The 14869-nt window shown below is 45.0% G+C and overlaps 1 protein-coding gene and 1 pseudogene across 8 annotated transcripts in view; one reads left to right on the top strand and one right to left on the bottom strand.

Moving 5' to 3' along the window:
- SLC8A3 (solute carrier family 8 member A3) overlaps positions 1-14869 on the bottom strand; it is a 161665-nt gene that overhangs the window by 42924 nt on the left and 103872 nt on the right. For 4 of the 8 annotated variants that reach the window (XM_066631940.1, XM_066631956.1, XM_066631931.1 and 1 more), the window contains exon 2: positions 5905-6008. In XM_066631940.1, the coding sequence (XP_066488037.1) occupies positions 5905-6008 (104 nt within the window). Of the gene's footprint in view, positions 1-5902; positions 6009-8134; positions 8253-14869 lie in introns of all 8 variants that reach the window. The other 4 variants (XM_066631948.1, XM_066631904.1, XM_066631922.1 and 1 more) reach the window with 4 other exon arrangements.
- On the top strand, positions 899-1018 carry LOC136637643 (5S ribosomal RNA; annotated as a pseudogene).

Here is a 14869-nt window from a genome sequence, read left to right as displayed (position 1 = left end):
GCTCAAGAGGAACAAGACTGGCCGGGGCCCAGGTTCTGGGGCTGTGGATTTCAGAGGGTCCTTGTTACCAGGCCCAGTCTTGGTCTTGATGTCTGGAGGACCCTAACTGTTTAGCTGTTACTGGGGAACTGTATGTGACTGGTTCCTTTCCCTGAATCCTGGCTTTCTTTCAAGATGTCCCCCAAGTCATGAGTCCTGGCTAGGTTGGGTTCGTGGCGTCCATGCTATAAATTAAACTCAGTTGAGGCCTACACAATGGGTTGACTTGACCCACCAAGTCAACACAAAGCACAGTGTTGGTGGCCAGCCAGCGGCTTCACACTCTCACACACATCCCCTCTCAATTTTGCAATCTACGACAAGAGGTCTTACTATGCTTTTTGTCTTTGGAAAATTCATGGTGTCACAGTTCGAAAACTCTGAACTGAAACAAATCCTTCCTTGAAAGAAGGCCAGGAAAAGGAGACCTGTAGCTGTTCTTCAAATGGTGGAGCACTGAGATGGGTGTGTGAATACAATACAGACAGCCTGGATTTCACACAACCATTCCTGAGGGCATGATGAATTAGAAAAACCTAGATTTCAACTGTCAACAAACATGACACCAAAGCCATCATGGGAGTAACAGCTGAGTTAAAATATGTCACCTTATAAAAGGAAAAAGACTCGATTTACTGGAGGGGAGCTCAAAAGGTACTGACAGTTGGGTGACCAGAAAGGTGACACAATATGCTAGAAGGCTTCTAGGTCTTGCTATACTCCACTACCAAAAGTTTGGTTCTTGTCACAACAAATAAGGATGCGTACAGAACTATGAGAATGGAGGTGGAAATTGGGAAGCCTCAGAGCTAAGCAGCAAAGAAAGAGGACTGCAACTTAGATCCAGCCTTAATATTCAGCACAGTTTTGCTGTTACCCTGCACATGCCTGATCTCGTCTGATCTTGGAAGCTAAGCAGGGTCAGGCCTGGTTAGTACTTGGATGGGAGACCACCTGGGAATACCGGGTGCTGTAGGCTTATACCATAGTCTTTCGAGACTGAAGGTTGCCAACCATTTTGCTATTATGGATGTTCTCCCAAGTGTAGCAAGTGCTCTAGCAAAAAACAAAAACAACAACAACAACAACAACAAAAAGAATTTGCTGGTGGGCCTCGGACCCTGAATTTCTAATCAAATGGCAGAGGTTGAGTATATAAATCCCAGGCCTAATCTTCTCTCAGGTATTACATGGGGTATTGTCATCGAATCAGGTTACAAAAAGCGTTAGAAAATTACGAATATACAAGATTATCAGAGCTGAGTGTTGTATAGCAAATCTTTCCGAAGGCATTCAAAAATGAAATGGCTGAGAAGCTAACAAAGCACAATTTAATGCAATTTAGCTAATACACTGGAAGCCTAGAGGGTAGCAAAGAATGAACATCTTATAGGATGAACTTATCCAAATAGGATGAACAGTTATTCCTGGGCGAGAGGGAGGAGAAGAGGCACATAGCCTAACTTCTCGACCAAATAAGTTGGCCAACGTGATCAGAAAAATGGAAAAATCTGCACAATAATTTAACTTAATGAATAATTTAATGAAGAGGGACTAACGCATGGCCTGATTTCCACACTACCAGGCACTGGTCAAACCCCAAACTGATCAGCATTGCTTTATCTTCCTGGGTGACCTTGGGCCAGTCACTCTCTCTCAACCTGACCTACTTCACAGGGTTGTTGTGAGGAAAAAAGGAGGGGAACAGGCATGTACGCTGCCCTGAGCTCTTTGGAGGAAGGGCGGTATAAAAATGTGATAAATAAATACATAAATAAATTATCTGGGCTTCAACCTTGAAGGAAGCTGCTACATCTATAACAGTTATAGCTGTAGCAGCAGGCTGTGCTTCTGCAGGCATTAATGGAATAAAATGGACTTGCTGCTTTTTCCTTGCCAGACTGTTGTTAAAGACTGAGAGTCACAGTAAACTCTGTGCAACTTTTCATGTCAATCAGAGGCATGCTTAAAACTGGAAGTGCTCCTTAATTGACCAAATGCAGCTGTTAGGGGTGGTATTTCTGGCCAGGCCCATTGTGCCATTGTGCAAGGGGGAGAGATTAGCCCCCTTGCATGTGCAGCTTGGGAGGTGATGGATCACAATCTTAATGGGGAGAAATGCACACCAGCACAGGATTGTCCTGCACACTATACAAGGGGAAGACACCATTTCCTTTTTACATTTGTTTCACACCTAAATGCATCTCCTGCCTTCATCCCTTATTTATTTGTTTATAGAATTTATATCCTGCCTTTCTATCCAATGAGGACACTCAAGGCAGCTCACAGACAGGGTAACATCCTCTGCCCTTAGGCTTCTCCTGCTTTTCTTTGCCATTTTCCTCTAATGTAGAACCCACATTATTGCTAAACTGTCCAATTTTTTCCTTTTCAATTGACCCTGAAGTCACCTATTTGCTGCTAAAACTGGTCTCCATTCCCTGGCATTCTATAGTCTAGACCAGGGGTGCCCAAACCCCTGCCCTGGGGCCACTTGCGGCCCTTGAGGCCTCTCAATGCGGCCCTCAGGGAGCCCCCAGTCTCCAATGAGCCTCTGGCCCTCCTGAAATTTGTTGGAGCCCACACTGGCCCGATGCAACTGCTCTCAGCATGACGGCCAACTGTTCGACCTTTTGCATGAGCTGTGGGAGGAGGGCTCCCTCCATTGCTTGCTGTTTCACATCTGTGATGCAGCAGTGGCAGCAAAGGAAAGGCCAGCCTTACTTTGTGCAAGGCCTTTTATAGGCCTTGAGCTATTGCAAGATCTTCATTCATTCGTATAAGTTCATCTTTAATATATTCATTTATGTAAACTTATGTACATTTATTCAAATTTTAAATGTAAATTAATTTTTTCCTCCATCCCCGAAGTAGTGTCAGAGAGACGATGTGGCCCTCCTGCCAAAAACTTTGGACACCCCTGGTCTAGACAACTATGACATTTCTAGCTTTCGTCATGCCCCCTTTCATCTTCTGTCAGTTCAGAATCTCTCTGCAAAACCTTTCAGTGATAAAATCATGCCTCCCTCGCTTCCTTTCCATTCAGCTGGATATTCATTTTATTGTCTTGGTTAATGTAAGTATCAAATATATTTTACGTATTATAAAAAGTAGTTCGAAGACCAACTAACCAGGGCTGGGTGGTTGTGTGTCTGAGTGTGTGCATGTGAAACATAAATAAATCAGCAGTCATCACCTGCTGACTGCCATACCCTAAACCAGCTGTTCCTTTTTGCTGCTGCAACCCATCTCATCTTCCACACTGCGTTGCAACCCAATGCTCACTGTTCACACCACAAAGCATTACTGGGAGGCACCAGCAGGGCCTAGGAGAGGGGGGTAAAGGGGGTAATTTGTACCCAGGCCCAGGGTCAAAAGGGGGGCCCAGGAGGCAAAGGAGGGGCCCAAAATTTTCCTAGGATCTGACATTTTCCTATCTATTCAGACGTTGCCCATACGGGATGCGGGGAACACTACCATGACTGGGGATGCTGGGGACACTACTAATGCCACATGGGTGGGTAGACCTGGGCTCCAAAGACTTTTCCAGCTGTTTCTACCTTCCCCTCACCTTGCTTCGCCTACCCCTGCCCCTATTCTGCTCACCCGTCACAACCCTCCCCCACTGTTTAACCCCTCATCCATTGCAAAGGGGCCCAAAATAAACGTTGTACCCCCGGATACAATTCCTCTCAGAGGCCCTGGGCACCAGAGGCCACTTCCTGGTCATGCTGTGTCTGTGATTCACTCCATTTGCCTCTGCGAGCCCCAGAATGTCTTGTAGAAGAAAACCAGAAGTCACGGACGCAAACTGGAAATCACAGATGCAAACTGAAAGTGGTTTTTGGTCATTTCTGCAAGGTATTCTGGGGGCCTGTGGTGGCCAACAGAGTGGGTTGCAGGCCCAGTTTGACCTGAAGCGAGTGACTCCTGGTAATGCTTTATAGTGCAACCACCCAATGGGTCATGACCCACAGTTTGGGAAATGCTGCTCTAAACCACTGAAACCACAAATCTAACACTGCCATTGGCATATCCTGCACCTTGCTGTCACTACCCAGAGAAGCTACGATGGCAAGAGGGAGGGGCCGCTTACATGGCACATTGTGGCACCTACAGTACTTATGTGCCCTCCCCGGCAATGTTACCGATTGGAGAAAAGGAGAATTATTTCAAGGCAATGGTTGCCGAATGAGGGAAGGTTTACAAATGTTATGTAAGTGGACAGGTTGAGCTAGATGCTAGTGCAAAATCTTCTGTGACAGGGAAAATGAGCAAGGACAGGGGTGGGGATGAGTGATAGATTGTGGTGCTTCATGAAAGGCTGTGCTTCATAGATTGTGCTTCATAGATTGTGGTGCTTCATGAGTGGTGTGGGAAGATGGGCTGCTTGGATTTGGATGGCAGTGATGAGTTGGTATTGGAAAGCTTTTAATCCTATGTATGTTGACTCAGAAGTAAGTCCCAGTGACTTACTCCGCGGTGCCAACGTCTCTCCACCTTTGCGCTAGTGCATTCCACCTCCACACCGTCACAATGTGCTTTGCAGCACCTTTGTCACACGTGGAGGTCTGGAGTGTGGGCAGGGCATGTGCTATGCCTGTACACCAGTTAGGTAGGATCGGGCCCTGAGTATTGTACAGCCATCTTTGTTTTTTATTTTGTTTTTATATATTTACTATGGGTTATCAGGATAGGATAGGATAAAAACCAATGGAGTAATAATAGTAATCATGGAACAGGAATAGTGGTGTAGATTTAGCAGTAATTGCAGCACATGGCGATCATTATTTGTTGTTGTTTTTAAATGGTCGTAAGAGTCCAAAGCATCAATTGCTTCAACCAAATTAGAAGTCTAAAGGGCTTCATTTGTGTGTGTTGACAGGTAGTCTTCTCAGGAATACTTCTATATTAAGTGGTACAAGGTAGAGCTCTTTTTTGTGTACCTTTCTCTATGCAGATCTCTGAGTAGTCATAGCTTGCTGGGACCTTTCAGACAAGATCCATTGAATTGAAGAGGAGTCACCCAGAAAATTGTGGTACCCAGCCTTCAACACACAGGTCCTTCCTTTTGTGATCTGCTGGTTTCTGATGCTTTAAACATTGCTTAATTTCCAAACTAACATATTTCTTTGTTACTGGCTTGCTGTGTGGCCCTTGATTAAAAGCTGACGACTTCATTTTTGGTCTGTAAATTCGAGATACACATGCTTTACAAATTCCTAACATTAGGACTACCACATTTTCTTAGGAAATCTCTTTGCTAGGAGCTTTCGGGGCCAAAGAAGCCAACAGAATGTGAACAACTGTTGTCACTAAGGTGACAGACCATGTTAGCTGTGATTCTGTTGATAGATATTAAAAATAAAATTCATCAGTACCCAATGTCATCCACTGCAATGCCATAAAACAGGAGCAAGAAGGAGGAGGGAAAGACTGTGTGAGATACGTTTTTGGGGAGCAAGCCGAAGAGGCAGCCATGCAATCGCATTCTTTGGGGAAAAGTCATTTCGGTCTCAGGAAACAGGATCACACCAAAGATGTCACCGAAAGGGGGGGAAGGAAAGAAAAACAAAGAAGAAGGGAGACCTGGAACGATCCAAACACACAGGGTCATACGGCCTCAAAGGCACAAGCATTGCACAAGAGGAGGTCCTGAAGGAAGCCAGGCTCAAAAATGCAGCGATGGGACCGAAACAGGGTGAGAGCGAGAATATAGGAGGGAAACGAATAAAACTTGGTCTGTGTCAAAACGAAAGAGGAAAAAGCGGGGGAAGAAAAAGGGGGGAGCAAAAAAGGTCACTTGAAAGATTTGGGTTCATTTTGTTTGGTTTTGTTGTTTTTTTTTCAAAAAGGATCTCACACCTGATATTCCTCGTTCCATCCATTTCGGTTCACCAAGGGCAATGAAGAAATTCTCCTGCCTTTCGTATTCCTCCTCATCTACTATTTTAACCCTTATGGTCTTCCTGTAGGGACAACAAGAAAGACATGTGTGTACAGTGGGTTGCCTGGCTGGGAGCAGATGCAACAGCAGCAGTAGTAGCAGCACCACCACCACCACACCTTTCTCACATGCAGCCCATTCCTGCCACTGCTTTGGTGGTGTTTCGCTTGCTTTCTATGGCACACGCCGGTCGGAGCTGAACTTTAGGTGAGTCAGAGAATGTTAGAGGAGGGAGGAAGGGATGGATGGGCAGAGGGTGAAGAAGGGGAACCTGCGGTCCTGGATGGTTAGTGGAAGGTGACTTCTGCAGCACATTTAGTTGAGTGTCACATGGTAATAACAGCTCATCCACTGGTTGATCAATCAGAAATAGCCACGGGCACAACACAGCCCAGATACGCATCATATACTACTGTATATATTTTGAAGAGCCAATTTCCTTCCTCACACACACCCATTTAATTGATTACACGTGACTGTCTTTGGGTGAGGAGCAAGAAAAAGATAGCATGAACTCCCTCCCCTGTCACACACACGCACACACACACACACACACACACACACACACACACACACACACAGCCAAATGCCCAGGACTTTTCCAATCAGGACAGATCCCTTGCTTCACTTTGTGAAGGTTGGGTTGACCATAGTCTTGGGGGGAAACGTGCCCCGTTGAATTTTCGCATGTTCTTTAAGTACTATTTGCTGTCTCACTCATGTTCTCTTGATTGTTTAAAATGCGTTTTTACTTTTTTGTACCTGCCTTTATGTAAGCCACCTTGAGTCCCCTTGGGGAGAAAGGTGGAGTAAGAATGCCATAAATGAATTAAGGAATGAATGAATTCTCTCACTGCTTGTTGAGACAAGATCTGAAATGTCCTCCTGATGCATTTCTCCCTCTGTGTTTTGAAACAGAATGGCACAAGAGGGCCAAACCAAAAAGCCAGGAGAAACACTATCTGGTATCCACTTCTAAGGAACCTTCTGTTTCCTCAGCCCCCATTTGGCTCCATAGCATACAGCAGCAGAGCAAGCAGGAGGGGATAGTCATGATGGGTGAGCTGGAGGACCTGCTGGCACTGCTGCTTGGTGGGGTAGAGGCAAAAAGTTACAGTGGCGGCAGTGACACTCTTGTGCCCATTCCTTGACAGAGAAGAGGCCCATTGCCATATCCTCCTCTCTTCTCAACTGGAGTCAAGGAGGAGGAGATGGTTGGCAGGGGTGGCAGCAGCAATGGGGGTGGCAGCAGGAAAACAGCATTGGCATAAGGCTCAGACAAGTGTTATTATGCGGATGGAGTGGAAAAATGTGGAAATGCTTGCAGTCGGAGAATCACAGATTGAATTCTCATTTGTTCACAATGTTGTTCACCGTTACTTGCTACACTTTATTCATTTCAGCCAAAGTGGGAAACCTTTGTTTTGTTTTGTTTTTTAAAAAGGCCAGGGAAACTGATGAATGAACCCTTCATTTTTGTAAAGAAATTTCCTCCATGGTGTATTTTGCAATGCAGGCAAATCCTGTGTACATAGAGATCATTGTGAATTGCAGGCATGCGGTCACTGGCAGGAAATCAGAGCAGATTCCTACACGTAAAATTAACTGAAATTTGAATTATGCATATAAGTCTGCATCATGATGGATTGCAGACCTTTTGGTGGCGCAAAAGATGGAGCGGTAAACTCCAGTGTTATTTCAATAATATGCACAGATAGCAGGGATGTGCGGTGGGTGGGGAGGCAGGTAAGGCAGAGCCTCCCTGCCAGAGTCCTTCGACAAGCGCCACTGTCACGGGTTGTGTGTGCCTGCCCATCTCCCATGGCAGCAGTGCTTTTCAAAGGACTCCAGCGGGGAGGCTCTGCCTCACCTGCCTCCCCACTCACCGTAGACATCACACACACACATACACACACCAGATATGAAATGGCTCCATCTTGCTAGCACCCATCAGTACCATGTGACATGTTGTGCATAGATAGCAGTGTTAAGGATAGAGCAGTTGGAAAACAAAAAGAGAATACAGGTAGTGAGAGAGAGAGAGAGAGAGAGAGAGAGAGAGAGAGAGAGAGAGAGAGAGAGAGAGAGAGAGAGAGAGGAAGAGGAAGAGGAAGAGGAAAGAAGTGTATTAATGTTAGTTGGGAGAACCAGTACTACACCTTTCTGTAAACTCATATCCACCATGCGTGGGCTCATCAGCTCAATGAAGAAAGTCTTGTTTTTCTCATACTCCTCATCATCAATTACCTTGATATGAATAGTTTTGCTGTGGATGGAAAAATAATAAGTGTCATAATGGGGAGAAGGGGGGTTGGGCAAGCTGGGGCAAGAGAGGGAGAAAGAAGCCAAAAGAATTTAGATGGTCAAAGCTTATTCACCCATTGAGAATGACCACAAAACACAGTAAGGATTATACCTTCTTTGCTGGGAAGCATGGTCATCTGGAAAGCATTTGAACCAGACAAAGGTGAGAGATTATTAAAATGTGGGTTGTTTTTTTCTTAGAAACCCACTTTAGGTTTCCAGTCCAGGAGCTGTGTCTGCAATTCCAGTTGTGGTCGTGGCCCTCACACATGTGGTTAAGAAGGCAATTTCCACAGTGTTCTGCGCAGAGAAGACCCAAGGTTGCAATTGAAACATGGAACTAAAAATGTAACCCTTTATTAAAAATTGAACCTCTCATCACATCCTGTAAGGTCATTTTTCCATTAAGATATATCCTAAAAACAATCTAGGCATATCATTATCCTTCCTTGGTTCGAAACTAAAAATTTCCAAAATGTACGTCACCACTCGTTTGGTTAGAAAGTGACATTCCATTTTGGCAACAGCATGTTTCATATCTACAAGCAGAACATTTTACAATTATTTTAGAACACTGACATTCAGTTTACTACTTTTGACGCTTTTCAGAAGTCTCCAAAGATTTATGCAATTTCATGGAAGGAAGACGTTCTGCACCAAGTTTACACTGAAATGCTGTTAGTAAGAAAATGTTCAACTCTGAACCAAAAATCTATGGGGGTGGTATAGAAATCAGGCCTGTTCCTTAGCATTTAGATCCTCTGGTTTCTAAAATATACCTTCAATTTAAAACAACAACATTCAGGTTCCTATAAGGTTCACCGACGGCCACTTGGGTTGCTCTCTTTTGAACCAAAAAGCAAGACATAAATATTTTAAAACAAAGAAACAATGTGTTGAGTCAAGAGTGGGCTCACTGGCTCCAATGAATATGACTCATATTATCCGCTACACACGAGATAGGAGACATAGCAACCTATGAGATCAACCTGAAGCAAAACGGCATGCTTAATTTCTTCTAAAGTCAGAGGCATCACTAAGGTGTAACCCCCATTTATTTATTTTAATATATAACAGTACAGGTCACCCGACATATCAGCAACCAAGAAAAAAACCAGTGGCCAACTTGATAACACTAAACAGCCAAGTAACAGCGCAAGACAGAGCTTCCTGGCATCCATTGGTTCCTCCCCTCTCCCCACTCTCCCTCCACCCTCCCTTGCCCCCCAGAGGTTGCACCACTGCCCAGTGGTTGCACTTACCCCTGACAATTGTGTGCCTTCTTCCTGCCAGCAGTGGGCCCAGCGCCTGGTTGCTACAGCCCCAGCGCCAGCGCTCCTTACTCACAGGGTGCCGTAAACTTACTTTACGACATGTTTACAGCACCCAGCACCATTGCTAGAGCTCAGCACCAGTGCTGGCTGAGTTTAGGATTGGGCCCTAAGAGTTCTAGTATTAACTCTGATACATGGAAATGGGTCATAATAACATCTCATTGGCTTTTGGAACAATCGGTCTCATTAGTTAGTTGTATTAAGAAGATCCACTTTTTGTTACATACAGCAGTTATTTTTTTTATTGTGTGCTTTCTTTTTATGGTAAATTGGCCATAACATTTGATAGAATACATATAATTCAACATAGTCTGCATTAAATTACCTTTCCGATGCTATATGACATGATGGTATTACTCATATATATATTTTCCAAAAGTTTTCCAAACTGTTGGCCAATAGTGGTGTCACACACACCCCTGGGTGTCACTCGGCGTGGTCCACACCCCATGCAGCCCCAGTAATGCCACTGTCTAAAGTTATTGGATACTTGAAGTTGAAGACTATAATGCTACATTTATTAATCCACGATAGCAGAATGCTGGAGCTGGTTAAAAAAGATATTCTATGTGTGACTATATATGTACATAAAATAGACAAGAACTCTAGAGACACTTCAGCTCCCCAAACTATTGTTTAGCTGGTAATAGAATGTTCTCAACATCTCAACATGAGGAGTCAATGACCCATTGCCTCATTGAGTGTACACTGTTCAGCTCTGTGATGTGCATGCAATGGTAATAATTTAAAAAGAGGCATTTTATGAATTCCCTCAGAGATGATACTCCAGATGGACTCACTCATTAAATGAGAATTTCTCCTCAGCTTGCATTGCCTCTGTAGGGATCTGTGGCTCTTTGGGAACACCGGTAGGTTTTGGCCAAATAATTGAGCTCAAAGGAAGAGGATGTACATGATATTGCCTCTCAAACATTTAGCATCTGTAGAAATTGAAATTGCCAAAACTTCCAGGGGACCCACAAAACATCACAAATATAACCCTGAAAATGTCAAGCCCAACACTATTGCAGGGGACAAAAATATATTCTTACGAATTATAAAAACTGAGATATGCCTATAGATTTCTACAAAAGCTCTCAGTCGAAGGAAGAAGGTTTTAATCAACTTTCTAATGAAGCAAAGGTATGCTGCCTTAACTGTAGATACAGCACACATTGTGACACTAATTCAATGGTTTGTCCTAGATCAGCTTTCCTTGTTTCTTTATTTAGACAAATTAATACTTTAAATTATACATGCAAACTTTTGTGCCACTGCGGACTATCCAACAGATCAAATGAAATGGACTTTCTTTTGTTTTAAAGTGGTGCCCCATAATGAAATTATACCCAGACAAGGGTAAGATGACAAGTAGAACCTCATCAACCTCATGAACATCGGATGAATTTCAGATCGGTTCAGACTTGGGGTGAGGGTGGGGTGAGAGGTGGGGTGAGGATGGGGTGAGAGGGCAGCTTGGGTTCCAGTCCACAGTTATTCATGGAAAAGGGTACAGAAACCTAAAATTTAGGGTCCACGCCCCCTCCCCTCTCTTAAAGTTCACCAGTGCTTTACCAAAGTTGCACCACTGCATGTGTGACACCCCATATTCCGATGTTATTAGCTTTTGTGGTTAGTCTCAAAATCACTCAGCAAAAAATCAAAACAGTAATGGACACATATTTTTAAAAGGCATTAATTCTGTTGCTTACAACAGTTAAGTATTAGGCAAATTATTAGTGTGTTATGATATTAGTAAGAGAGCACTCCACTGAAGAATGAAGGGTCCAATCCTATGCCTGGGCAGTGCCATTCTATCCTATCCCTGAATCCTATTCTCAGTGCTGAATCCTATCCCCTTCCTGCTACAGAAAGCCCTACCTGGGATACTCTGCATCAGCAATGGAGCTGGTGCAGAACTGTGTAGCCCCATAGGGGCTGCCCGGTCCTGACACAGGATAAGGGAACTGATGTTCCCTTACCCCAAGGGCACCTCCCACTGCCTCCTTGGCCCCATGGGATTCAGTGGTGGCCATTTCGGTGCCGGTGTACTGCGGGGCAAGCAAACAACATAGGACTAGGCTGAGAGTGACCTTCCAGAAGGGAAACAGAGTGGAGAACTCAAAATGGCAATCCAGAAGGGAAAATAAATCATCACCAATGAACTAGAAAAGAAAAAAAGGGAAAACATGAAGTTACTTTGGTCTGGCAGACAATCAAAAGTTGTTCACGTTTCTCCTAACATTAAAGTCCAACTAAGGCAACAACCGGCTTCAGGACAATTAGGACAATTTTTCTGCAGATAATGACCAAGAAAGCAAAGTCTCTGAATTCCTAGATCATCTTCAATCAGCGCAGATGCTCATGCCTCAAGCTCAAAATGTTTCTTTTTAAAAGCCTGAGAATAAAGAATAATCCAGAAAACTGACAGCTTCATCTCTAATTCAAACATGGACCCAGAATACCGTTTTTAGACCCTAGTTTTGAAGCAAAAGCCTTAAGGAAAGCTTTAGTGTCTGGAGACAAATCCCCCCTTTTTCCAATAGGCTTTGTAAAGAAGTGACACTTCAGAGTTGGGGAAGCTTTGCAGCATCAGAAAAAGTTCCATCACCATTAGTAACACTAAGATTTTCTCTAAATTATCACTTGAATATTCAAGCCTCAATGTGATCCAGAAGGTGCCCTATTTTTTTTGTTTTGCTTCGTGGCAGGCTGCCAAAAAGTGAACAGAAGAATGGCATTGCCTTGGAATCTGTCTCCGGACTGAAGTTTGTCCCTTGAGAACTGCACTCCCACCTTTGAAATTTCCTTGAGACGTGCATCATGTTGCATTGTAGAAATTAAAAAAAAATAGCCAGCCTTAAATATTATCAAACCCAAACTACCTGTGTTCTGGTTTGAGAATATTTGAATTTATCCTCTTGCAGGATTTTATCCTTTTGCAGGATTCTTTTGCATGAACCACAGAAGTGGCAGGTGTCATATTTTTGTTACTGGCATTCCAACAACATGACAATGTATCATGGGTCAGCATCACATGACCCTGACAATGTATCAGGGTCAGCATCACAGGTTGAGCACTGGACAAAGGTCCACACCTGTCAGAGGGCACGCCTGGGTGAATGGGGAGAGAGGGTCGAGGTGGGGGACTTGCTGAATTTGGAATGGCACAGAAACTAGCTATTTTCCCATTGTTTACAAAAATTGTTCCGAGGCAATCCAATATGTACTGCATGGTTGGGGGAGGTTGCACCCATCACTAGTGCTGACGGCCATTAGGTCAATGGCCTTTTCAGAGCATAAGACAAGTTCACCAAGGACAGGCCTATCAATGGCTATGAGGCATGAGAGCTAAATGGAAATTCCATGTACAGAAACAAAATACTTCCAAGTACCAGATGCTGAGGCCAAACAACAGGAGGAGCTTGACATTTCACACCCTGCCTGTGAGGGAGAAAAGGCATTTGTCTGGTTGCTGTTAGAAGAGAAGGCCAGATGTAATGGACCTTAGCGTGGTCCAGCAAGCCCATTCTTATGTTATGATGAATCGCATTGACAAGGCAATGTCAACAGCTTCCCCTGCATTTGCTTAAGGTTTCGGGTTTGTGGCATTCAGTCTGGAGGACACTGTTCATGCTTCAAGAGAAAAAGCAAATCAATTCTGATTTGCTAACGAGGCAAAGCAACCTATTGCTACCTTTCACCCTTCCACTAGACTAGAGGATGATGACTCCTGCCTTGTCATGTATGGAGAAGGCACCGATAATATCCTGGATGGATGTCATGATAATACCGAAGGCAGTCGCGTAGCAAGAAGGGGAGCGCAGCTAGTAGTGCATGCAGCCCAACGCTGCATGTAAGCAGCCCCTGTCACTAGCTGTCCAAGCTATTCTGGGCAGCAACACTGCCCAGAATGGCTCTGATGGCCAGTGGGAGGGGCTGCTCACATGCCATGTTGCAGTGCATGCAGTACTTATCGTGCCACCCCCCCGGCTATGCTACTGATAAAAGGGGTGAAATGCAGGCACCAAAAGAAGCAGAACAAACAATGAGAGGCTTGGGAACCTTCTCCCATTTGAACACGGTGACAGTCTTCTGAAATTAATTGAGCCGGACCAGTGGCAGACTTACCCCTTCCTGCTCCCGGGGCAAAGGTCCGCGATGCCACCCCCCTGCGAAATGCATGTGAAGCTTTGCCCCACCACCACCTTTTAAGTGCCACGGAGCCTTGTGCAACTTCTAGACTGACCGGAGAAGTGTTCTGAGGCTTCCCCACAGTCTTAAACTGCACTTCTGGAAAACCAAAAGTGCAGTTTCTGACTGTGTCGGGAGCCTCAGTAAGGCTTCCCACGCAGACCTACTGTTGCGCAGACTCAGCGCCTGGAACATTTGCCCTATTTACCCAGGGCCAGCTCCACTGCTGAGCTGGACTCTGGCACAGAACAGATTTTCAGCCTAGCTATCTTGACAGTTACCATCCTGTTCATTAAAAAGTGAGAAATCCAAGGGGCATTGATCAGCTGAGCAGCTTTCACTCCCAAACCTTGAATTTCAGCTACATCTCACTTGGTACATTTCTCCCCCTGCCAGCCAACTCTGCAGTAAGTAAGGCGACCCTCTGCAGCTGGGTCCAAGAGCAGCACAAAGCCCTCCCAAAGCAAGGCAATCAAGTAGCTCGTGTAAACAAGACTTCCAGAGCTGTCCATTACTGATCCGTCTCTCCCATCCCTTTCTTTTAACAACCAGAGAAGTTATGCCTTGTGCTGGCACAGAGAGGTCCATTCCTACATTTAATCAATTCATATCACATCAGGCAAGCAAGGGTAGGCAGAGACGCTAGAGGTGAAGGTGGAGGCTCTGGGAGTGAAGAAAGCTTGAACAGGAGATTTCATAGGACAAAAAGTTGCATTACAGCGCAATTCTATCTTGCGTTGGGACAGGTAGGCCAGGAGGCCAGTGTTGTATCTAGTGCAAGATAGGGGCCCAAAGTAGCTCAGCTGGAGGTAAGGGGAACCTCTTCCACTTACCCCCAGGTAAACCACTGCAGCCCTAATGGTCTCCTTGGACTTGCACCAACTCTGGAGGTGGCATAGGTTTGAGGAGAGCGGAGTGGCTTGAAGCCGCTCCTCACTGCTTGCGAATGAAGTCCCAGCCAGGTCCCAGCCCTGCCTCTCACTCCCTGTCCACCCCTGGAACTTCCCTCTGCCTGCCCTCTCCACACCCCAGAATGCCCCCCTCCTGCCTC

This window comes from Tiliqua scincoides, chromosome 1 (assembly GCF_035046505.1).
Source record: "Tiliqua scincoides isolate rTilSci1 chromosome 1, rTilSci1.hap2, whole genome shotgun sequence".
NCBI lineage: Eukaryota > Metazoa > Chordata > Lepidosauria > Squamata > Scincidae > Tiliqua > Tiliqua scincoides.
This window is presented reverse-complemented; position numbering and strand designations above follow the sequence as displayed.